This window comes from Nesoenas mayeri (assembly GCF_963082525.1).
Source record: "Nesoenas mayeri genome assembly, chromosome: 14".
Lineage (NCBI taxonomy): Eukaryota > Metazoa > Chordata > Aves > Columbiformes > Columbidae > Nesoenas > Nesoenas mayeri.
In genome coordinates, this window is record NC_137556.1 from 4,412,827 (window position 1) to 4,438,407 (window position 25,581).

Consider the following 25,581-nt stretch of genomic DNA (forward strand, 5'->3'; position numbering starts at 1 on the left):
TTAATGTGCGTGCCTGTGTTTGCTTTCTCTGACTTGCTTTGATTCCAGAGATCAGCTGCAGAGAGAGGAGAAAAGAGAGAAAGAAAGAAAAAAAAGACCTATATAACAGTCCGCCTGGCGATTTTATCACTTTTTTTTTTTAATTATTTTTTGACTAAAGAAAGAAGATTTGCGCTGTTGTTTCTGATTCATGTTTGGGATTCAGGAAAGCATCCAGCGGAGTGGGAGCAGCATGAAGGAAGAGCCCCTCGGCGCGGGGATGAACGCGGTGCGGACCTGGATGCAGGGAGCCGGCGTCCTGGACGCCAGCACGGCCGCTCAGAGGTAGGGGGGCTCCGCGCCCGCGCCCCGCTCCGCGCCCCGGCGCGCACGCCGCCTGCAGCGCTGCTCCCCGCGGGCAGCGCCTTTCCCCCCGCACCACCAAAAAAAACCGGCTCTGGAGCTCTACTGAGAGCTGCGAGTTTCGCGTAGATGTCGCCAGTTAAAAATTTATCCCTCTCGTCCCGTAGGAATGATTTTTTTAAATTAAATAATAATAATAATAAAGGAAGCAGCGAGTTTCGCTAGGTAGGAATAGGTGGGTTTTAATCTCTCTAGCTCCTTGTACTCGCACGGAGGAAGGAGTTTTGAAAACTATGTTTACTGCTGATTTAGTCTTAAGATCTCCAAATGACACTTTCCTTCTCCGATAAGCCGCGAGTTGTGCACGGATCTATCCAAAATATATTTCTCTACCTCGCTTTTTTATCCTCGTCAGGATCAGCAGCCTCCCTTCTTCTCCTCCGATAAGCAGTGAGTTTTGCAAAGCTTTCTCGAGGAGAAATTTAATTCGAAGCCCCTTTGTAAAACCACTGTCACTTATCTCAGATTTTTTTTAAAAAAGAAATCGCTTCATATAGGATGTGCATTTGGGGAAGCTGTACCCAGCCTCGCCTTCTCTCTTATTTCTCCTTCTCCTCATTCTCTTCCCCGAGAAAAAAAAATAATAATAAAAAAAGGAAATAAAAATAATTAAAACCTCCAACCAAAAGCCCTGATGCCGGACTCCCAGCCTGAGCCCCGGAGCCGGCACCAACTAAGAAGTTGATGTTGACATCTCCCGGTGTCTCCCACCTCGCCCCGCACCCCTCCCTTTGGAGCCCTCTAAGGAAGGGAAAGTTCTGCAGGGACAACCCTGAAATATTTCAAGTTGTCTCTTGGGCTGCCATCGCGGTGTTTACCCACCGCTCCGGCGAGGGGAGGAAAGGCTCGCAGGACTGAAACTGAAAGATAAGGCACATGGGCGCTCCGGGTGACAGCTTCGAGCCGACTTTGAGAAGTGGCAGGACCGGTGCCGCTCCGCGGGCAACGCGCCGGCGGGGCTGAGCGCAGCTCCCCCGCCATGCAGGGCCGGCTGCGAGCGGGAACGGTCCCCGGGGAGGGTTGGTGGGTGCCAGTGTCGGGTTCCTGGGGGGACTGCTTGGCGCTTCGGGCTCGGTGCAGGGTGGGATAGAGTCGGGTATGTGCCGCACTCTCGGCTCCGCGGGGTTTCGACGTGGCCGCGGTTGAACACGCCTTACCCTGCCCGGAGGGAAGAGCCCCGGGGGAGGGGGGATGTTCAGCCCCGGGGGAGCCCAGTTGGGGCCCGGCGGGGAAGACATGGGCCCAGGAGCCGGCTTGCGGATGGGGGTGTGAGGCCGCGTCGTCGGGGCTGCCGCTAACCCGCGTCTTTCTGGTCCCAGCGGAGTGGGTCTGGCCCGGGCTCACTTCGAGAAGCAGCCTCCTTCCAACCTGAGGAAGTCCAACTTTTTCCACTTCGTCCTGGCTCTGTACGACCGGCAGGGGCAGCCCGTGGAGATCGAGCGCACCGCCTTCGTGGGTTTCGTGGAGAAGGAGAAGGTGAGTAGCCCGGCAGCCCGCGGGGTCCCTCCCGCTCTGCTCCCCCAGGGCCGTGGCACCGGCTTGTCCCGGGAGCCACCGCCGCCTCCTGGGTGCCTCTCTCTACCTTGGCCCCGTTATGCTCGGGGCAGGGCAGGGGGCTGAGAGCTGGCCCGTCCAGCCCTGGGGTCACCCTGCGTGCGAGTGATGGAGAAACTTCATATCATATTTTTCTTCTTTTTCCTACGGCCTCCCGTGTCTTCTTTGACTTCAGGAAGCCAACAGCGAAAAGACCAACAACGGGATCCACTACCGCCTGCAGCTGCTCTACAGCAATGGTAAGGGCTGGGAGCCCCCGGTATCAGCCCCACCATCCCCCGCCGCCGCTGGCTGCCCTCCCGCCGCCTCCCCGGTTGGAAAGCCCACCAGAGGCCGGGAAACCGCTACCCTGGCTCCCTTCTGCTCCGCTCGTCCTTGCGCTCGGTGCCTGAGCGCAGCCCGGTCGCGGCCAGAGCTGCTGGGACGGGCGGCCTCGGGTGGGAGCCCCGGCGGGCCCGAGCCCTCGGGCGAGCCCCGGCGCGTTGCCACCGGCCCAGCTCCTCACACCTCTGCCTTGTTTCAGGGATCAGGACGGAGCAGGATTTCTATGTCCGACTCATCGACTCCATGACCAAACAGGTAGGTGCTGCGGAACGCCCGCGGAGGACGGGGGGATGGCAGCCGTCGGGGCGGCCTCAGGGAGCGCGGCGAGGCGGCCCGCGGAGGCGAAACCCACCCCCTCTGCGAAAGGAGGCGGCTCTGTCCCGCCGGGGAAGGGGTTGCCGCCTCCCGCAGGGCACGGCCGCGCTCCCCGCTCCGCACCCGCGCAACCGCGACCGGTCTTCGCGCAGCGGCGGGGGCTGCAGGGCCGAGCCGCGGGGACAGACCCCGGCGTCGGGGCGGCGCGGAGGATCCGCTCGGGACCCTGCCCGCCTCAGGGCTTGGGAGCTCGGAAAAATACAGGCGACCTTCCAGCCGTCCTAGTTCGGGATGCTTAATTAATAAGAATTAACCTCCCGCCGCCCCCAGCCCACCACACGCCGCCAGCACAAGCCGCCGCTCAGCGCCGTGGCCGTGTTGGTCCTTTCTCTATTCGCGCTGCCGCTGAGTCCCCGGGTGAAAGGAGCAGCGGTCACACCGGGGCACGTTTGTGTGTCGCAGGAGCCCCCGGAACGCGGCGCGGGGAGCGGCGAGTTCGGTGCTGGACTGCGGAGAGGGCTGTGGGGCAGTAGAGCTTGTCAATGGATTAACCCTGGTTTTAAGCTTGCTCTTTAGCTTCTCAGGGTACTAACGTGCGCGTCTACCTGTAAAAAATACTTGTATTTTCGAAAACAGTATTTCTGTAAAGGAACTATCTGAAAAAAATCGATTCTCTCTTTTTAAAAATTATTTGTTACTCTGGCTTTTTCTTCTGATACTGTTAGAATATTTTTGTTTTATAATACGTTTCTTTCAAAGAGTTTGGTTCGCTTTTAAGCCTTTTATCCTTAAGAGATGTTTTTTCCCTCCTAACCTTGTTAAAAAAATTCTTACATTTTATTTAAGAAAAACATTAGTCTCTTTTCTATTGATAGAAAAAGTCAGTCCATGTATGTTTTCTGTAGTGGAAAAAACTCTTGGCTTGTAGTTGGGTTCCTTTTCTACAGTAAAACATGAAGCTCTAAGGGCTGAGTTTGTTTTAGAAAACTCTCTTTGATGGTCCCAAAACATCTTTTCCTGCCATTGAAGGCTGTCTTGTAACAGAAAAAAAAAAGGAAGTTGGATGAATTTTACTAGAGAACCTACTATGCATCTGAACTTTGTTAAACCATACACTTCCAAACAGAGCTCATTCCCTGTAGGAATTAAAACAGCAGCAACATGCCCTCCTTCGTAACAAATCTTGGAAAGTATTTGCTGTCATTCTTTGTTTTTCAGTCACCAATGGGTTAGTTTGTGTTAAAAGTAGCAATATCATCCTGAGATAGAACCTCTCTTTAGTCCTTTAGGAGCTTATGTGTTTCACTGTAGACCATACGAGGGAGGCTATCGATAAATATTATCTTTAAATAGCCTTCTTATCATTACGGAAATGCAAAAGCCTCTGTTCATAACCCTGTTGAAAACAGAGCCCTGAACTCACGTAGAGCAGCGGATTCAAAATAATTTTCTTAACAAAGGCATCTTGCATATGAAGAGTTCATCCTAAGGCACTGTTTGACCTCTTGGTCTCTCATTATTATCAAGTCATCAGAGGGTCTTTGGAGAGAAAGGGGAAAAAACCTCCCCGAGATACAGTTTATTTGTAAAACCTGCCATGTAGCTTTAAAGTACCTTCACAATGATGAAAAATCTGATTTCAGGAAGTCTTACAAAAACAAAGTTAGTGCAAATTACAGATTTTGGGGAAAGCACGATGGAGTTGAGAGGCAAGGATTTAGAACAAAAGCTCTCTGAACTTAGATTAGAAAACAGGGAGTGAAAGGCTATTTTGGTCGCAAACATGTTTGCTTACGTATTAATTTCATGAATATAATTTCTTTAGGCATGACTATAATTGCTTATGAAGAATAGGGCATTGCCCTGTCAAAACTGTGGCATGTGCCACTCTGATTTTTGTGAGGGGGTGGGGGCTAAATTCTTACTCTTCTTCTTTTTAATTATTTCCTTTTTAAAAGTGAAATGATTTCAGAGTTGCGATTGCTTCGATCACTGAATGCTTATTAGGAAGCGGAGTCCAACACATGACAGAAGCTCACCCAAATGTTGAATATATCATTTATATTTTACGACAGTGAATTATATAGAAGATTTTTAAGTAACTTTCAAATCATCAAACTGTAATTAAATATTGCAAAGACTGTCTGAAAATTCTTTAATTTTTAATGAAAGTTAAATATATATTGTCAGTCTACTTGAAGGTGTAGTATTTTAATGCATGACGCTCAGAACAAATTGGATAATGAAATGATTACTTTTAAATGAAACTGTTGCAGAAGCGTACATGTTTCAGCTGGCGAGGATCTTCTCAGCACTCACACACGCGCATTCACACACTCAATAATTGTGAATTCCCAAACTAAAATTACAGCTACTCTGAGGTTTCTGGTGGCAAATTAAAAATCCCACAGAAACAAAGCTCGAATGAGTTGGGTTTACCCAGATCATACAGGAAAGTAGCTGTAGCTCTTTCCTTATATTAAATATATATATATATATTTTGAATTAGAGAAATCAGATTTAAACATATTCTTTTTGTCTCACAGTTACAAATCACAATGTTTTGTGCAGCTGCAGGTTATTAAGTTAGGCAAGATGAAATAAAATCTGTTCTGCAAATCAGACCTAGGTTTCTGTATATAGGATTGCTACTCATAGATTTAACATAAATGCCCCATTATATTAGCAGGTAGACAGGCAGGGCTTCACTATGCTGGGTGCTGCGTATGTAATAAATGGTAAATATTCCTACTCCTTTAGAGTTTTTGCTCTGGATAAGTCAGGGATTTGTGTGTGTGGCTGTGCCCAAGTAAGGAACTCATGGCAGGAATCTCGTCATAGGTGGAATAGGGGATCTCTGTGTCCGGGTGTGCGCGTGTGTGTTCTCTGTCAGTTGGGATGTGATTTGGGAAGCGGGGCTGGATAGTCCCGTTACTGAAGTAACCAAGAATTTTTGTCGCCGGCTACATCCCAGGGCAGATCTGGGGTGCAGCACCACGCGTGTGCTGCCCCAAAACATGAGCTTTCGTCCCACTCGCGCTCCCTGGGCAGCCTATGGGACTTCTGAATGGGAAACCCGGGCGGGCTTGGTCTCGAAGTGCATCATTTCGAGTTATATTTAGGATAACATACTTGGCCTTTGGCGGTAGCCCCAGAGAAATGCTGGGTAAAATGGGAATTACGTGCCTTTGAGGGCTTTCGCTACATTTCCAAATGCGTCCACGTCATCTAAAAATTGTAAATACTACGCGCAAATCGTTAATGTTGCGGGGAAGTTCTTTTCAGTTAGGGTAACATTCGTTGTTGATGCTGGCTTAATTACATTTTCTTTTATGTTATCTTGGCACCTCATTTTATGTCGGGATCACATTCCTAATGCGTTCAAAACCCTGTAGGATCCCAAACTTTATAGCTGTTGCTTTCCGTAAAGCAGCAGCTCCTGCCGCAGTAGGTCTGGCTCTAACAATGATGCATTTTGAAATCGCCTGCAAAATGTGAAATGTGTCTGCTCTAATAAAACGGGAGTTTTCAGGCGAGTCCAAGGATTTTAATATATTTGCAGAGAAGAGATGCCTTCTATTTCTTCAGCTGTATTTTCATAAAGTTGAGATATTTCACTATTAGGAAAGATGGAGGAAATAAATCTGAAATAGTTGTTCCCCACCCATTTTTCCTTCAACTGTTCTCATCCATAAGGTATAATGGATGCTAATACGGCTCAGGCATCTTAAAAATCATAAGTTTTGCACGATAGCTATTGTCTATTGCTGAGAGTCCTCATGAGTCAAAACCCCTTCCTTCAGACTTAGACTCTCTTTATGTTTTGCCTTTTTTTTCCCCAGCACTTTAACTCTGGATGCAAATGGTTTTTCTGTTGACTTCTCTATCATTCTGTGATGTCTGCAGATATTTGATCAGCTCTCTATTCTATGCATAGCACGGCCTTTCTCTGGCAGCTACATGCATGGGAAAAAAACCCATGTTATCAGTAAGTTCAGAGGAGCCTCAGCAGACTCGGAGAAATTTCACACAAACATAAAACAAAACCCAACCCCTGCGACGGGGAAAGTTTACATTGCGCCAGATTTTAGCAGCTTTCTTGTGCCTTTGGTGAGATGTCAGAAGCGCAGGTGATTTTAATTTTCTTATACAGAGAGGAATGGAGAAGTTTGGAATTTGCATGCATGATCAGGACCTGTGTTTGGGAAAATGTAAACTCATCACAGTGGAAAATGTGTTGTTTGGAGTCTGAGGGTGAAAACAAAGCTGAGGATTTTGGAGAGACTGCCTGAGCCAGATGGCCTGGTGCATTCCCAGTCTGGCAGCCCAACTGCTCCCTCCTGTATAATATACAGCCATTTGTTCTGGGATATTTACGCTAGAGCTGTTTCCATGTGAATGTTTGAAAACCATTAAAAATGAACATATTAGGAGAGATAAATTTATTTAATTCGTGTGAATATGCCGATAAGCAGGCCGGGTATCAAAGGCAGAGGGAGACTGCATAAAATAATTAGATGCTTCTGAATTGTGCATTGAGAGGCACAGCAAGAACTGACGGTGCTTGCGCTGGGACTCAGCGCTGAGCTGCTCGTCCGGGATAAACCTCACTGGGATGAGTTGAAATTTGCTAGAGGAAGGGGTAAAAACCTGGGTAATTAAGGGTTAAGTGTTCGAAGCCAAATAAATGTAATTCACAGTATTTTCTGTGTAGATATATAGCGGATACAAGCCTAATCCTCTCTGGGTGAAATCCTGGCCCATCTGAAGTCAATTGCGAAGCTCCTATTGAATTCAGTGGGGCCAGGATTTTATTTTCTCTCTGTGTGTATGGCTGTATACGTCATTCCAGATAATTTTAGTTCTGTTTTTGAAAAGATTCTCATTTTAATGAGTTTTTCTTTCTCCTTTATTGAAATAAAGGAGATAGTTTGTTTTGTGAAACAGATGAGGAATTGGAAAGCGAGTGGATTTAGATGCATGTTGGTGATTTTCTCTCCTTCTCTTACTCTTTTAAAATTAAGGCCATGACATAACTGAATAATATAATGACCATGATCTCATTCCTTCAAGATTGTTTCTCATTCAGTTCAGAAAGCAGAATCACTTGACTGGCAAACTGACACCACAAGATGATTCTGCCCACAGTTACACCAGTATAAATCTGGATCTATTCAGGAATAGTTAAGGACAAAATCTGGTTCTATATTTTTTCCAACTTATTTGTCAACTCTTTTACTGATTGATCCTGTTGTCTTTACTCGGGGAAAAGTGAATTAAATGAGAACTGTAGTCTTGACTTTTATATTACCCCCCTCCCTTTTATTCTATGTATGTATGTATGTATGTATGTATGTATGTATGTATGTATGTATGTATGTATCTATCTATCTATCTATCTATCTATCTATCTATCTATTATCTATCTATTATGAACTCTGTCACTGTAAAGTTTAGGTAAATTGTTGGACACATTTGTTGTCTCGAAATGACTGCAATATGTTCAATTTAGTAATTTTTATTTGCTGGAAAGCAGTGAATTGCATTCCATTTAACTTTGAATGCAGCTTTATTTAAATGGAAGTGAGGAAGCCTTATATTTTGACACTGATTTCTTGGGGCCTGATTTTGAAATCTGTTTGTGCATGAATGATCGTTACTCACTGAGACTTCTTGTGGAGAGGTTACTTGGGTGAGTAATGGCTTACAAAATGGAAGATGAATTTTGTGGGGAAATATTTAAGTTGTGCACGAGGAGAAAAGCTGTTTTGAAACCCGTATGAAATAACACCAGGTTAAAACTACATGAAGTAAACAAAAAGTAAAAAAAAAAAAAAAAGTCTATAATTTTGCGTTTCCTTTGCTGGTGTTTTGTTGTCCAACCCTGATGTGTATTTGCAGGCTTATTTTTAGCTTTGCTGTGGTCTAAGTGTATACACTGTAACTTTCACTTTATCTCTCATTAATGTGATCTTTATTTGACAAAATCACGATGAATGTCAGCAAGACAAGGAATCCTGCAGCAAGCACCTTGTTTTAAAGCCTGAACTTTAAAAAATAATAATTAAAAAAGAAAAAAAAATACTTTTTTTTAAGAGAGTGGCTTTTCAAATCTTACAGTTAAATATTTTCACAACGGTAACATTGTGGACCCTTCCTGTAAAAATACTTCTGGCAGCTGTAACGATCTGAAACTTAAGCAGTTCCTGTTTCCCTTTTAAAACTAATTGTAGAATTAATGCTTTAGAGCAGCGCAGTTCACAAGGCGGTGGAGTAGCTGTAGTGCTCTCGGGCAGCCATTCATGGAAGCAAACATTTGGCTCTTCACAAGTAAATCGGGACACGGGGATGGGAGTCGGGGATGTGTTGCTCAGAAGTGAATTCAGCAGTTCCTCCTGCTTCCTAGAATTGCCTAAAAATTCCTGCAGGAATAGGGCATGCGGGGCTATCCGCGCTTAATGTGGAGACAACGAAATGTGCATGGGTACAACATTGGTAATTAAACGCAAATAAAGTGAAAAGCAAATCCTGAACGTAGAGGAAAGCAGAAGAATGTTATGCACGCAAAGAAGGGATCACTGATGCTAAACACAACAGACAAGGTGATTATGTACCACAATGTTGACTCTGTCTGTTCATTATTACTATTTAGTTGAGTTATTTCAGCGGGTACCTGGAGGTTAAGTAAGCACAGCAGCACGAAGAGAGCGGGGAGGGGAAAACAAGAAAGTAAATTTGGGGTTCTGGTTTGTCGTTTCTAGGGCTTCCTTGGCTTCAACTGGCAACAAGATTACCCATTTTAAGATTTAAAAGCCTAAGGAGAATGAGCCAAGTCCAGCAGTTGTCTCTCGGGCACTGTTCCCCCGGTGTCACACTCTGATGTACGGAGGTGATTGGGCACCCGAGGTGTTTGTCTCCACTAAAGGCCATGGGGGTAGATCTGCTCTTTACCTCCATGCTCTATACTCTCAGAAGCAGATTATTATTTAATTAGTGATTAAATCCATCAAGTGGCCTGAGCTTCCCTTACCTGGTCTGTCTTACTGCCAGGTGAAACCCGATTTGGGGTTTTCTGGAGTCTTCGCAGTGTCCCCGCTGACCAACCCCATCACACACCAGCTGGTTATGTAGACTTGTTGGTTTTGGCTGGAAGAAGCTTCTCTCCATCTTCCCCTTTAATGCATGGAAGTGAGGGACTCCTGAACATACCGACTGTAGTGCATCTTCCACATCTTCTGGCAAAGCACCAGCAGCTCTTCTGGGCACTGATGTGGTGGTGACTCAGGGTGTGCACCAGCAACTGAGTGGGAATGTGGGTCCCATTTGGGATCGGGGGGTTTGCTGGTGTCTGTGCTGTGGGGACTCTGTGCATCCGGTGACAATTTTTGTGTCCCTTTGATATGAGTGCTGGGTTCACAGGTTTTGTGCCGTACTGGTGGGAATGAGGGGGCAGAAGTCGGGTGGAACTCTGTACCCATTAGTTGCAACAGCACCAGTGGCCTCTGTTTTATCAGAAAGAAAAAGCCCCACTGGCTGCCAGGTTTCAGGGGAACACATAGAGCAAAACCAAACCGAAAAGATTAAAACTAGCAAAGATGACACAGCCCCATTCCTGATATTATTTATGGTATCACTAAGTCACTTGATAAAGCATGATATTAATATTGCATATTGCAATTAAAATGATGTTAAAATTCAGCTCATGCTTCTTCAGATGTGTGTCCTAAGATCCGTGCCCTGTTTGTAGGTACAACATCTCTTACCCTTGTTGGATTTTATTTGTAAGGCCTGGGAAGGCAGTTCACATGATCTTACTTCATCATATATTAACATACCTTATTTTTTTCTCAGTATTTTCCACACTTCCATATCAAAGTTACCTCATTCCATAAAATGTATTTCATCCAGATAATATACTATTTTTTTTAAAAATTTTCAGTACCTATTTCATTGCTAGCTTTAGGGATACCCTTATCAGATGCATTTTTATCTGCAAAGTTTTTTCCTCAATTTCCTCTGTCTATATTTTAGAGGCTGAAAAGGTCATGGTGCATGGGCAGAGCTGATGCTCAGATGCAGGGGTGATCATCCCACTGGGAATGGGGCTTTAACCGTCGATCCCAGCTCAGGAGTGACACCCTAAAACATTCAGGACCCTCAGTGCTGTCACAAGATGCTGTTGCAAAGGCAACTCTTTTGCACTCGTTTTGCTGCTCGGGGGCTGGTCCCCAGGACCAGGGATGCTTAGAAAACATAACTCTGTCATGATGAGACGGAAACCCTTGCTCTGTGAGCACTAAACCAGTTAGCATGTAGTGCCGATCCCTCCCCGTCACCGCTCGTTCTGCTGGTGGAAGGACTGCAAACGTAGACTCTTCTTGCAGTGCGAATACACCGTCTTTCCACAGTTTTAACTTAAAGGATTCTCCCCGTGCTATCGCAGAGTCAAATTTCTTGGGCTGGTTTATCCTCTGTTTGTTTTGGTATTCTCTGCTCTGGTAGGGTCTGGCTCTCACTTATTTATATCCCTGTAGCTCCGGAGTCGCTCTCCGGAAAGTGGTGGATCACGAGGTTCAACGGGAGAATCAGGCCCAGGCGCTTTCTCAGGAGCTACCAGGAAAATGCCTGGGATGTGCAGCCTCTGTAATTAAAAATACATGAGCTCTCTCTTTTTCAGTCTTTTTTTTTTAAAAAAAATGAATAGCACCCAGAGTATGCCAAGACTTGGTGTTTTATTTCTTCTTTTATGTATTTTTTTTTAAAATAGTATTAGGTTTATATTTTATTCCAAATTGAAAAGAAAATTGTGGTTGTCTTGACTACTAAAAAAACCCATCCTACACACCACTTGAGAGATGTGCAACAGATAGGAGGGAATTTAGCTGTACTCGGCTTCTGTTGTTTTCCAGCTCCGAGTCTTGGAGCAGGTTCGGTGAAGACACGGTCTCTTTAGCCTGCAACTTGGCTTCAGTTCCAGCTGTGCCTTTAGTTACTGCGACGTGTTTTTATTTTGTCCAAACTCACAGCTAAAAATATGTTTTGTTTCTAGGCGATAGTATATGAAGGCCAAGACAAGAACCCAGAAATGTGCCGAGTTCTGCTCACGCATGAAATAATGTGCAGGTAAGAAATAACCCCCCTTCCAGTTAATTAGTGATGAGAAGATGAATCTGTCTCTCAAAATCTAGGTTGAACCTGCAGCTATTTTCAGACTTAAATCTATCTTTCTTGCATTAAACAATCCCAAAATAACACAGTTCAGTGTGTGTAATTAGCAGCAAGGTCTCAGTCATCACACTAGTTTTCAATTATTTATAAAGACTTATTCTTAACAGAATGCTACTGGTTTTCATTTAGACACCGTAGCCCACGAAAGGTCCCCTCACCAAAATTAGCAGTCAAGTATAGTCTTCTAGCAATACAAATGTCTGTCTCCAATTCCCACCAAAACATCATCAGTAAGACCGAATACAAAAGTATTTGGTTTTGGCTGTGTTTATTATTACTATTATTATTATTATTATTATTATTTAATTACTATTTTTTTCTTCTGGGTGTGCATTAAGACGTGAGGTCAGGAGCCCTGTTTTGTCCCAGTTGCTACTCATGCAAGGTCCCTGCTCAGCGATGCTCCTCCATGCAAAAGATCTCTTCTTGTTGATTTTCTTTTAACATCCCGTGCAGATCCGGCTCTGCCCTGTGCTCTCTTCCCTCGAACACGCCTGCCTGGGGCTGGTCACTTAAATTCAGGGCAGTCAAATATCTTCTCTCTCATACACGGTACTTCTGCAGCTGTTTCCTTCTCTTTTCTGGCTGATCGAAATAGGTGAAGCCTCTTCTGCTTCCTTTTTACCACAGAGAAGGCAGCATCTTCCCACAGACCCCTCCAACACCTAGCAGAGCTTGACCTTGCAGTCTCATTAAAGTTAGTGGGTGTTTTTTGCATGTCTGAAAAAATCATTTGTTACATGTTATTTGATGGCAGAAAATAATTCCCTGGTGGAAGATGAGGCATTCTTGCATAAGCTCATTGTTACAATCAGTTGTTTTAAGCCTGTAAAAATGCCATTGCATGCGTTGTAACTTTTACAAAACACACTTACTAAAAGGAGTACCTTGAGGGTAAAAACTAGAACCCACTTCTAAGAGAATAAACTTGGATGAGGGTTTCCTGGTGGGGGAGAGTCTTAGACAAAATATTCAGATGGAAACTTCTCTGTTGGTTGATTTGTCGTGTTTTTTTTTCTTTTTTTAAATTCTTGGGGATCTGCATGTTTTGTCCTCCATGGCAGCTCCTCCCTGATAAAACCCCGCTCGAGGGCAGCGCTCTGCCACGCTGGCAGAGAAGGAGCTTCTCGCTTTGCCAGCCTGGGCGAAACCCCATGTAACCCCCCCAAATCCTTTGAGATGTTCATTTTCAGGTCGTATTTTTCTAGGCGTTTGGTAGGTTTGACTTCTTCTAGGAAACCAAAGAGAACCTGTTACAGTCCAGGAATGATTGGAGTATCTCCAAGAGGTGCCTGAGCTTCTCCCAGGAGCTGCAGTGTTGCTTTGCTGGTGATTCCTGCCCAGTTCTCCCTTTCCAAATGTAAACCCAGTCGTGCTGACAACTCCTACTTGCCCGAAAATTCATTGGCCCAATTAGTACCACTTGCACACTAGACACCTAGCTAAGAACAATTCGTGGAAATATTAAAGGAGGCCCCCAACCTGATAAGGCTGAAGTGTGTGCTTTGCTTTGCTCCTGTAATAGGCCAGTAAAACAGTGGGACTGTTCGTACGAGTAAAATTAAGCACATGCTCAAGTGCTTCCAACATCAGGGGCTGAATCTGCTGTTAGTCCTGGGTGATGTGCCCTTCTGGTTCTTAAACGGCCAAGTTTTGGGGCAGGAATTACATCTCCCAGCTACTCACTGACCTGTCTGTGGAGGAGTAATAATATCCTACTTTGATGTATTAATTTTCTTGCAAATACTTTAAAATAGAACGAGTAATAAGTAAATTGAAACTTTATATAGAGGGCTGAGTTTTAACCAGAAGACTAAACACCTGCATCAAAGACTTATGGCCATTCAATATACTTTGACTGAGATAAAATTATTTCTGCTCCAGTAATGTGGAAAGATATGAAGTCTTTCCCTTTATTTAAGCACTTTAGGCTTGCTTTGTTCTTACAATTCACTAGATCGGGAGCCTTATTCCTCTTGTATTTGTTTACTGCCAGTCCCTGCTTTGTGTTTCATAACCATAAGGTGGAGAGGTAGCAAAAAACCCATAATCTGACCACGGTAGGCAAATGTTGTGTGCCCGATGGGGTGGGGGAGACATATTCAAATCTCTTGCAGCTCATATTAGATATTACCCACTTCCTTTTCTGCCTATACATGTGTAAGAGGGTGCTGTTTGTTTACCAGGCCGCTTGACCCTATTGCACAAATCTGTCATCCATTGTGCTGCTAACACTCTTAAATTGCAAATCTGATGCTCTTTAGGGGTCTAGAAGGGAAAAAAAAAATCTCTCTCTCCACACCATTCTGTTTCTCTTGATTTCTTGCCTGTTGTAAGTGGAAGTTGGGATGTGCTGAATTTGCACCAGGGGTGCAAATGCAGCCTCAATTATAAGCATAAAATTAGAGTCTGTTCCCCATTAATCAGCCCAGCTAATTGCTATGCACTACCATTAGCCATATGGTGTGAAAGACAGCTTGCTCTCCCTAAGATGAAATTTCTTCATTTCAGACATGAAATAGTGAGGGCTCTGTATTTTAAAATAGCTTGTTTTAGATATTTAATTTCTAAACAACTTTCAGCAGTGCTTTCTATCAAGGCTAACTGCACAATAAAACTTTGCATTTATGTGACAAAGCTGGGTATTTATAGTATACTACAACCACGGCATGGATAAGACAAAGAATTCAAATGTATAGGAGAGTCCTGGTTGCGGTAGGAAAGCCGGGCTGAGGTTTGCTTCAGGTGGCTGTTTATTTCAAAGGATTTCACTGCATTTAGTCCAATATAAAAATCTACACTGTTGGCAAAAATGTTAATAGCTGGGGAGAACTCACAGCCTCAGTGGAATTTATTAGTATTGTAGGCAGCATGGGGAGGGACATCTATAGTTAATATTGCCTCAACAATTTCCATTATGAAACCTTCAGTGGCTTACAGCTTTGCCAAACTTAAACTGTTCTGGCTGAAATATCCTTTGCAGGGTGTCAGCCTCGGGCTGACTTTCTTTGGAAAGTTTCAGCTAAAATGGTTCAGTGATTTCTGAGAATGAGGTTGGAGTAAAAGATGGTTTTTGTCTGTGTAAAATAAAATCCTACAGCTGTTTTGGCAAGAAGCTCTTGCAACTCCACACCTCAAGGCAAGGAGCCTGTTTGGGACAGAGGTTGTCCCAACTGCACCGTGTGCAGGATGAAGCCCTCCTCGCTGGGAGCTTCTGCAACATGTCCCACACATACTCGCTAATGACTTGTTAGAGCCTGGCAACGAAATGATCGGAAAGTCGCATTTGCACTGGCCACGTGCCATCACCCCGTAATTCCTCATTGTTCATCGTCCCCGCGGAAAGCCGGAGTGCACAGATACACAAAGCAGGGCTCCTCTCGCGAGCGATGCTCCTGACCGCCAGGGTGGGGGAATTTGGGGGCACCAGACATTGGGGTGAGGAGGCCATCTCCTCTGCACCCATGGCAGGGCTGGGATGGAGATGCTCCAGCGCAGGGAAGGGAAGAGGAGGAGGAAGATGTGGAGCAAGATGGCAGGAGGGCAGCAGGTCCCTAGAGGGTTGCGGTGAGGACAAAGGCAGCAACAAAAGCTGGGAGTGGTGGTGGCCAGGGGATGGGGAAGCCTGGAAAGGGGCAGGATGGGGATACGTGGGGCTTGGACATGAGCCCTGAGGATGGCGAGGACGGCAACAGGAGAGGGGAAACCTGGGGTTAGCCAGAGATGGGGTGCACGACCTGGAGGGGGTCGTAGAGGCATGAGACTTCAGGACCATCAAAGACTGCTTGTTTTAAAAACAAACAAGCCCCCAGACAGAAGAATTTTTACAGGCTTTTTCCTGTGGGCCAGCATGATGTTGTGCCCGAGCTGTGGCTCGTTGCCCCACTGAAGAATGGGTGTCACGGCGGCACAGTGAGGACAAGTCCTTGCCCTCCGGCACTTGAGCCTCTCCCTGCACGGTCACAGAGCCCTGCTGGGAGCGGGAAGGATTCTGGGTGACTGGGAGAAGCTCCTGGGAATTTTTAATTCCTCAGAGAAAGGAGAAAGGGTGTTGAATATTTAGGAACCTTTTTTTTGCAAGCGTTAAGTGGGCACTAAAGGCCAAAGCTTTCGAGGCAAGTTGAATTAAAAACACTTCTTGTTCTGTGCAACCAAGTCTCAAACTCAGGGTTTACATGATGTTTTGATTCTCTGCATAGAAAAACTGGGGTAGAAGAAGCCTCGGATTCTGCTGTTGGGGGAAAAAAATGCAAAAGGCAATTTAAGGTTTAAAAACCAATTATCTAGAACATGGAAGAACATTTGAGGTCTCCTTTCATGCCACAGAGCCACCAGGAAATGGGACATGCCAGCCACATACCCATTCCATCCTCAAATTCACTCTCAAATTGTGGTGCAAGGAGTGAGGTGTCCTACTGTTACTCGTGATCATTGGGGTGCACTCTACCCCAGCCAAACGAAGGGACCACCCAGTGAGCAACGTGGCATTTCCCCCACTCTCAAAGCCGGGTTGTCCCCATCAGCCAGCGCCTGACTCCGTCCCACTGGCAGCAGGAGGTGACACTGAGGTGTCCCCATCTCCGGGCGCCCGTGGCTGCCTCTCCCGCTGGGTTAGTGCCCCAGGAAGGTGCTGGGCTCTGGGGCTGGTGGTGCACGGATGGTGGTATCTGCTCATCTCGGGCTGGGAGCCTGGGAACCTTCGCTCGCCTGAGTAAGTGAGGCAATTTCTGTCCCTCCCGTCTGCTGTGAGAATGTCAGGACTAGCCCTGATTCGCTTCAGTCACAAGAACTGCATTGTCTTAACTTGTGCCAACTCTGTTTCTAATTACATTTTAATCATTTAAAAATGATTAGCAGTTTTTATTGCCTTGTTTGTGGGTAAATTTTCTCACCCCACACATTCTAGCTGCGCTCCAATGAGAAGTCCTTTTATAGGCAAAAAGCCCCCCCGAACATCCACATGACTATTTACCTACAGCATATTTTATTCCTTCCTAAATTTTAATACTTTCTGGGTGCCAAGGCTCTTGCATTTTCTGGTGGATCAATTGTGGTATTGTGCTGTAAAATTAAGCAGTTTTTTTTGGCAATCTCAAACAATGTAACTTCCACCAAAATGAAGATACCGCACATGTGTTAACTGTGCAAAGTTTCAGCCCTGAATAGTTGCCTTGAAGCTTTTTGCGGTGAAAAGAATTATGTATTTTCCTCTCTTTGAAAACAATTTTTTTTTAAACCATGTTTAAACAGGCTGTTTTTGCAAAAGGCCATTCCCTGCCCCCCCTTTTTTTTTTGTTATCTTTAGTGTGGTTAGTTGCTTTATTGCTAATCTTGGTGGGTAACTGTATATTATTCACTCTATTGTTCAGCAGCACAAGAGAACCTTTGTCATACTCCCAACAGGGCTATTTATATAGTGTGGCACTTCTGAGGGCTTCTTCCTGCCCTCATGTTCTTCCACCTTCTGGGTAAAGAAAGAATAGTTCATCTGGGTTGGGAATGCAAGCAGTGGTTGCTTCTGCCAGCTGCTGAAATAAGGGCGATAGACAGGTCCCCAGGATGCCATTTGGAACAAGCTTGGTGGTTTCCAAAGATTTGGTCGCGTGGGGTTGAGGTTTACCATAAAGTTTATTGAATGGGGAGATGTGCTCAGGTCTGGCCAGGGAGAGTAAACTGGGTGGTCTTCACTGCGTGTCACCTGGTGCCACCATAGGATGGGGTCCCTGCTCCCTGTCCCCAAGCCCCCTGTAGACATCACCCCACAGGAGCTGCCCAGGCTTCATCCATGAGGTCCCTGGGGACCAGGGAGACCTTGGGAAGACAAGGAGCTTCCTGATATTTTTCTTTCATTGCTTGCAGCCTTGATTTTCTGTTAAGGGATGTCACCAAACAGCAGTTTTCCTTGCTGGGTGGGTGGGTGTTTTCTCTTTGGGATGAGCAGGTGGGTGAAAACCTGAGGCTTTGCTCACCTACACAGCTGTGCCTTGTTCTGGTGGGTTTACATGAGCTGCTGGGGAGAACAGAGCAGCCCCCATGCTGCTCAGCCACAGCTCTAGATGCACCAGGAGGGATTCTCACCCCGAGTAGAAACACCTACATTGCCTGTGAGTTTACCTGCAATGTATTTATGCCTCCTAATGGACAATAACCCCTGACAAGGAATCATCACAAACAACAATTTAACCTCTCTTAGGAAACAATGAGCCACCCTTAGCTTAAAAGAATCCCAGCCTAGAGGTCAGCGATGGAGCAGGGCTTTAAGAGACGGAGCTTATATTTCACATGCCTGCTTTGTATCCGAGCTGACGCAGGGCACCAGCCACCGGAGCTGTGCTCTACGTGGCATTAGCGATTGTTAACGTGCTTGGAAAACTTGGGGAAACAGGCACGCTTGAGCATTAAAATCCACTGCTGATGGTACTTGCATTTTGGCTTCCCCATTAACAACAGCGTTTCTTAGAGGGAGAATAATTGTGCTTTCAGATTTTGGAGGGAGGTTTCCCGGTAGCTGAGAATTCATCTGTGTGCAGAAGCAGGAACAGCATGTGTAACATAAACGTCAAGCGAATCTAAAAACCAGGCTCAGCAGGGAAAAAGCTGCTTTATTTTGTGTGCGAGTGTACACAGGACAACTGTTAAACCCTGTGGAAAAGAGGCTGTGAATAGGCAGTTCTCCCTGTTTCGGGTTATCCTTGAATTATTATTTGTGAAAGGGGCAAAACCCCTCTCTTTTTATATTTTCTGTTGCTAACCAGCTGTGCAAGAAGTTAAACATAGTAATTAACCCATATGTGACCCACTACATTTGACTGATTTCCAGGCAGGGACCGAGCGGTAACTCTAGCCGGCAATTTGAACCTACCGTGTTCGTAATGATGATTTTACAGTGTAATGGTCGCACTAAATCCTTTCACTTTTGCTCTATAGCCGCTGTTGTGACAAGAAAAGCTGTGGCAACAGAAATGAGACTCCATCAGATCCAGTGATAATTGACAGGTAAGGACTGCTATTGTTTCCTTTCATTTTTTTTTCCCTCTCCTCATTATAATGAAACACCTGCCCTGTGTTGCTAATGGGGAAGAATTAGGAGTATATGCGGATGAAATTTTGTTTTTGATACCGAATTAGTTGTGCTTTGCAATTGCGATTGCCATGGAAGGGCCATATGGAGGATAACGGAGCGACCTGCTCTTTGGAGGGCTCTGGTTCTTGTAACTGATTCATGTGCATAAAGAGGAGATTTTTCTTTCTGATTTGCTGCAGCTCAATTCACATGCTGTGCCAGGGAAGCTTCAGGAATAAAATAATAATAGTTTGTGATTTATGAAATGTGGTTGGGCGCTTATAAATATTTAACTTTTATTTGAAAAATGTTTGAATCATTATCACTTTTAGCTACAGTAGTTCCGTTGGATGCAATCCATCTACATTTTAAGGTTTTTATTTATGCATAAAAACAGTTAAAAAAAATAGATCTGCAAAGTACTTTTTTTCCCCCTCCTGTTATTTTCTGTTGGTTGGAATATGATTTTGACTGTATTGTCAGTTGATTAATTCATTTTTGCCTGTCTTAATTATTGTGTTTTTAAACAGATCCATATTGCTAATCTGACACCACCAAGTAAATCACTGTTGTATAGTACATCTATTTGAGTTTTTCGGAGCCATGCATGGTTTCTGTGCTTGCAAATCATGCAAAATGGTAGCCAAACAGTCATTTTTACATTTTAATTGCCCAAACTCATTGTCCAAAGCCATGTGGCGTAACCAGGTTGTTATGCAGCATTACTCTAGAAGAGTTAAATGACCATGAAGTACTGAAAGTGTCTGTGATCAGCTGGGGGAAGCGATACCCCTCCACCAACGTGTGGGTAGAGGGACCCTGAAGGGAAACTACCTATACATATAGGGGTGAGAGTATGGAGTAGTGTGCTTCTCCTTGCATTATTGTCTGAGTTCACACTTGCTGCATTAAGTTTAAACCATCTTCTGTGCCAGTGCATCCGTTTTTATGAAACATGAAAGGAAGTGCAGAGGGTTTGACGTGTCGAGTGCCACACGCGGTCCAGGGCTCTGGCAGAGCCTCGTCTGGCTCTGTGCTCATCCAGACTCTCAGATTTTCGGTGCTTGTTAGAATTTGGTGAGCAAGTGCATCTATTGGAAGCTTGCAGCAGATGTTTTGATTAGCTATAATATGTAATCCTAAGAATGTTTAAATCTCAGAAGATATTTCTATCTGCTTTACCTAGGCATTTTTTCATCTTCTGTGAGCATTAGGTGGTACTAGGGAAAGTGAGGGGGTGAAAACCCCACAGTGAAATCCGTGTAGAGATGTGTTTTATAAGCGTGCTGCAGAGTTGAACACTATAAACATGGTGTTAAGAGTGGCATTTTGAGTGACATGAAAGCTACAAAATTCACATGAATTTTTCATTGTACTGGAAAGTGAGATGTTAAGATGCTAATGGCAGGTTTACGGAAATATTTTGTTTAACTATCTAGTATGCAAAACTGCTAGTTGCAAAGCACTTTAAATGGTGAAAGCCAGGGATGCTGTCTGTTATTTGCTTCCTGCAAAATGAAGAGAACAGTTGCATGAAAAAAACAGATCGAGTTTCATAGCGGTGATCAATTTATCAGTATTTAAATAAATTGGTGCAAAAGGTTCTGAAGACAGTTTTTAAAACGTGAGCTCAACGTAATCTGAAGATGATGATACAAACCCTTACCTCCCATACCGAATCACGCTTGGCTTGTGAATGGGTTAAACTTTTAAGTTCTTCTCTTGGTTTTAAATTGTGACTTTGATACAGAAGGTTGATATGACTGTGGTTTGAATAACATTTGATTTTGACCTGTTCCTGTGGGTTGCAGTGGTATAAGAAATTTGACTCAGCAGTACTGTAATTAGCCCTCCCCATGTTTTTGAAACAGTATTGTGTTACCTGGATTGCATTAGTGTGGCTTCTATTGTTGCCGCTTCGCATCTGTCCCAGTAGGGTACTTAAAACCTTTTCTTGGCCGGGGCTAGTTCAAACAATTTAGGCCAAATAAGTATGTGCTTTATACAGTTAGTGGCTTTACTGATGTTTCTTGTGACATTTATCCTATTCATTTTTTTTTTCCTGCCTTTTAGTTTGGAAAGGACGTAGTGATCTATGTGGAGCTTTTTTTAACCTTAAAATGAGTCCTTTAAAATTGTTCTAATGTTAAAATGCCTGTGCAAATCAGAACATGTGTTTAGTTGTACTCTATTGTCACTTCTCCATGCACACAATTTTTAACTATTATGTCAATTGATATGCAAACCCATATTTAGCTATTTTTATTTGCATGTGAGCTTACAAAATTCATTTACCATTTGGGCTAAAGCGCTCCCACATGCCTTGCGTTCTGATAAAGCCTTGTCTATGGATTTAATCTAACTCTTGCATCAAATCCTACAAATCCACAGACTCTGACCTAACTTAGACTTTAACGTAGGATCTATCCATGGGATTTTTGACTTATGTACTTACATGGAAATGCTATCCTCTTCTTACACGCCGGAATACTATTTCAGATTGATTAATTCTCTTTGATGAGGCTAGAGAAACTTGGGATAGAGAGAGCTCAGTCTTTGTGGTGGTTTAGTGAACTTGGCGAAGAGGCTGTTTGGCAGCTTGGAAGTTACATGTGTTGTGTTCTTTTTCAAACACTAGATATATATGAAAATAAATCGTATATCTTTATTTAATCAAAATGTGGGATTTTAAAAAGAGTGTGTAGTTGTGTTTGAAACAAGATATGATTTTATCCTTTATAAAATTGCTTTATACTTTGCTGTATTACGGTATCAGCAGATATAGCAGTGAAAGGGATCTAAAGAAATTTATACTCATAGCAATCTAAATTTTCTCTGGAGAACTAAATAAATCTATTATGCTCATAGAGCAGTCATTTCAAGGGAGTTTCTTGGAAACATGTGTGTGTCTGAATCATCATCTTAGCATTGCCTGTATATTTTATCACTAATCCAGTTACATGTGTTGAGATGAAGCTCTGATGAACAGGAACTCATTTTAAAAGGGGTATTATTGTCACAACACAAATGCACAATTCCTCCTACAAGTGCGGTGGCAGGGCTGCATTGTAATCACACTTAAACAAAACAGAGAGCACTTCCTGTTATTAAATTAAATTCTAGATCGATTTAACTTTCAAATTGTAACTCATATTTGAATTTAAAAGGTTTGCAATAAAATTCCTGTGAAGAAATTGAATAAATTGTAGTTTTATTACCACTCTGGATATCCTGGTGGCCTAACCCTTTTCCTTACAGTTATCTTAGTTCAATAAATAAAACCTCATTAGACTATTCCCATTTCAACGAGTTTATTAAATTTTACAGGAGTAATTAGCATAAGCTGTGCTAATTTTTCTGGAAGACTAATGAGAAAGATTCCTAATTAGGTTTGCTTTGTAAGAATCAGAAAAGATGATAATGACAAAAGTCACATAGGGGAGAAAGTGGGACTTTCTGTTATTCCTTGGTTCAGGAAAGCGGCTTCTTTCTTGGCATTGTGTTCCAAACTTTTAAACCCAATTTACAGTTGTTGGGACCGATATTTAATGGTGTTGCCTGTGTCTGCTGGGGCTTCTTTACCTTTTATGGCTGCATCCAGTAAACAGGAGTCCCACTGACTGATAAAATAGGAATAACCACTGCAATCCCAAATATAGTGGCAGAAACATCTCAGCATTTTGAATCTATACCATATACCACCAGCCTGTGACACTGCATGGCAAAAGGGCTGAAAACAGCCCGGTTGGCCATTGCCGGTCCACCCCAAATTTTGCATTTCCCAGAGCACACAAGCAGGCTGATGACAGTGACTTGAAATTGGCTGTGCTGAGATTTACCAATACAGATGAGCCCTGCCTAAGAAATCTCATGACTGTCTTTCTTTGGGATAGGTATGTTTTAGTTGTGGTGTAAGTGAATGGGCTTGGTGCTGGAGCTCTCCTGGGTGCCCTGAGGTGGCAGGTCAGCCTGAGGATGACCAGGGTTTCTTCTAGCCCTTGTCTGGCTATATATTGAAGTGATCAGAGCTCTTGTCCTTGAAGCAGCAGTTGGCAGCTCGTACATTGGAGGCTATAATATATTTTTATTATCTACTTTATTATCTGATGACACCAAGGTACATTTTAATGCATGACCTGCTACAAGTGTTTGGAAGGCCTGTGTGCTTTTGACACCTGCGGTATGGGATGCTTGGCCAGGCTCTATGTAATCTGTCCCCAGCTGCCACAGCTATGGAGGGAGCCAGCCTACCTACATATGTTTTTGAGATCTTTCAGTCTTTAAGCTGAAAAATTTTATGTTTGGGGGTAGGATTTCACTCTGCAATGACATGAAAAGAGGCGTGAATGACTTTCAGTGTCTCCATTTTACCACTTTACAAGTCATTGCGTAGTGGATTGTATTTTACGGACCTGATCATCTTTTCATCCTAAATACCAGGCAGGTGGAAAAATGACACACGGGACTGTATTGCACTCACTGCATCCTCCTCACAAATGCACTTGTTAGGCAGATGTGGCAATTAATATATTTTGCAGCAGGTTTCCATGCCCGGAGGGAGGGTGATGGAGATGTGGGTGGGATGGCAGAGCGGGCCAGCTTCAGGAGAGGACAAGCTGGGTGTTCTCCTTGGGAGGGAGCTGCCGAGGATTGCTTTGTTGCAGGGAATGGGATCAGAGCCACAGACGATCCCCAGCCAGGGACACAGGCTTGCCATAGCACCGGTGTCACAGAAAAGTGGCAGAAGATGCCAGGTGATTTGGGAGTGGTCCCTTTGCAGGAGTCCCAGGTCTTGGTTCCCCATGCCATGTGGGTACCTGAACCTGGCAGCGTGGGGTCAGAGGAAGGTGTCCTCCTCCCCCTGCTTGCTCACACTGGTGATGGGGCTGCAAAAGGCTGTGGGTCCCATCTGTCCTGCATCCTTGGGTGAGTTTTACATGCAAGAGGGCAGGCATGGATCTCTTTGATAGATGTCAAGACATGGGTGAGAAATGCTCCTGGGCCTGAATATTTGGCAGTTCTCCTGCATCTTGCGCTAGAAAGAGCCCACCTCATTGCTGTGCCCCTTCCAGCGCCAGATGGGAGTTATTGATCCAGCAGGGAGGGAGTGCGGGGAGCAGAAACAGGGCGACAGAGGACACCCCCAGCACTGCACAGAGATGTCTCCCAGGCTGTCTTTATAGGCTGTGCCGACTAAACCCTTAGGGCCTCTAAGCAGAGTGTTCAGACGGGCAGAAGTTGGCCTCAAGCGTTTCGTGCAAGCTCCCGGAGCCTGTGAACCCATGCGTTTCTCAGAGGGGAGGGACTGAAACACACATCCTTGAGGATTTGGTTGTGATTGATGCATCTGAGAAGCATTACCCAAAACATTTCCCACATGACTTAGGCAACCAAAGGCATTTTGTGTCTTCGTGAGATAAATGGGAGACTGATCAGTAGATGCTTCTCACACAGAGAGTCAGACATGCTCGGCCCTCTACCAGCAGTCCTAATGCATCTGGTGTCAGTCCTCTTTCTGATGAAGAAATCGCTAGAGCTGGGGGTCACTTTGCAAGAGTTCTTGCAAAAATCTCTTGGTTTCAGCCTGTTGGGGTTGGCACATATTGCTGCTGCTTCAAAATCCATTAATTTTGCTCTTGGGGTCGAGAAAACTTGTGCAGGATCAAACCAGCTTCTGCTTACTGTTTGTTTGGTTTCTCTCCCCTCTGCCTCCAAGTATAAGGATTTTTGTATAATCTCAGAACTATTATGCAAAACCTTATTTTGGTCTCGGCTTCACTCAGGAGGTTTGTGATTTTCTCAGCAAACCTGTTCTGAGTTTTCACTTTGTTATAAAACCCCAAACCAGGCAAGTTTTATGTGGTTTTGGGTTTCACTGCAAACATTTCACACTGCTCTAATAGTAACTTGCTTCTCTCAGTGATGCCTTTTGAATCTGCAGCCAGTGTTTTGGGCTTTATTTCACTACGATCTTATGCCTGATTATTACTATTTAATATCACGGTGATATAACAGAGGCTCTTGTCTCAAAGAAGGCTCATTGTGCTAACTGCTATGTAGTCTCTAGGTAGGCTGATGACTGCATTCCTGAAGAGAAGCGCTTCTCCTGGTGCAGTTTAAAAATTGAGACTGAAGTTTTTCTATGGAGAATAAAAAACTTAGGCTTGCACTGAATGTCCCAGGTATGAGGGAAACTGAAGACCAGTCTACTCTATTGCTTTTGGCAGTTGATTACCATCTTTAGTGCTCACCTACAGCCCTTTGGGGCTTGACCGGTTGTGCTGTCGGTCCAAAGAAGTGAGTTGAGTGCATGCATGGAATATGCTGGACCTGCTGCCCCAATGTCCACATAGCTCTGCTCTGCTTTGGGTGAGCCTGGGGTGAACAGCTCTGCACCAACTGCTTTCAGAGCTGTGGCTGCCGGCAGGTCGCCAAGTCCCTTGGGCTCTTGCCGAAAATCTCAGTCTTGGTCAGCAAGGATTAACAATTTTAGGAGACTGCACTGGCTTGTCTAACTCCTTCAAGGCCATCCTGAAGAGCCGAGGGGTTTGCTTGTGTAGAGAAGCACCCCAAGGTCTAATTGAGACCTCGTGGATTACTCTGCTGCTCATTCAGATGGCAGGATTTGGGTATCCAAGGTTAGAGGTGCTTAAAAAATGTGACCTCCTACAGCGTTAGGAAAGCTCCAAGTGCAC

At 44.6% G+C, this 25,581-nt stretch overlaps 1 protein-coding gene across 10 annotated transcripts in view; it reads left to right on the top strand.

Annotated features, from left to right (window-relative positions):
• The window catches only part of EBF1 (EBF transcription factor 1), a gene marked incomplete at its 3' end in the record, with an annotated part of 270,160 nt that continues 244,579 nt past the window's right edge, over positions 1–25,581 (top strand). For 9 of the 10 annotated variants that reach the window (XM_080353088.1, XM_080353089.1, XM_080353085.1 and 6 more), the window contains exons 1-6: positions 1–324; positions 1,722–1,878; positions 2,132–2,195; positions 2,480–2,535; positions 11,645–11,718; positions 18,751–18,819. In XM_080353088.1, the coding sequence (XP_080209214.1) occupies positions 191–324; positions 1,722–1,878; positions 2,132–2,195; positions 2,480–2,535; positions 11,645–11,718; positions 18,751–18,819 (554 nt within the window). In that variant the 5' untranslated portion in view covers positions 1–190. The remainder of the gene's footprint in view (positions 325–1,721; positions 1,879–2,131; positions 2,196–2,479; positions 2,536–11,644; positions 11,719–18,750; positions 18,820–25,581) is intronic. The other variant, XM_080353092.1, reaches the window with a different exon arrangement.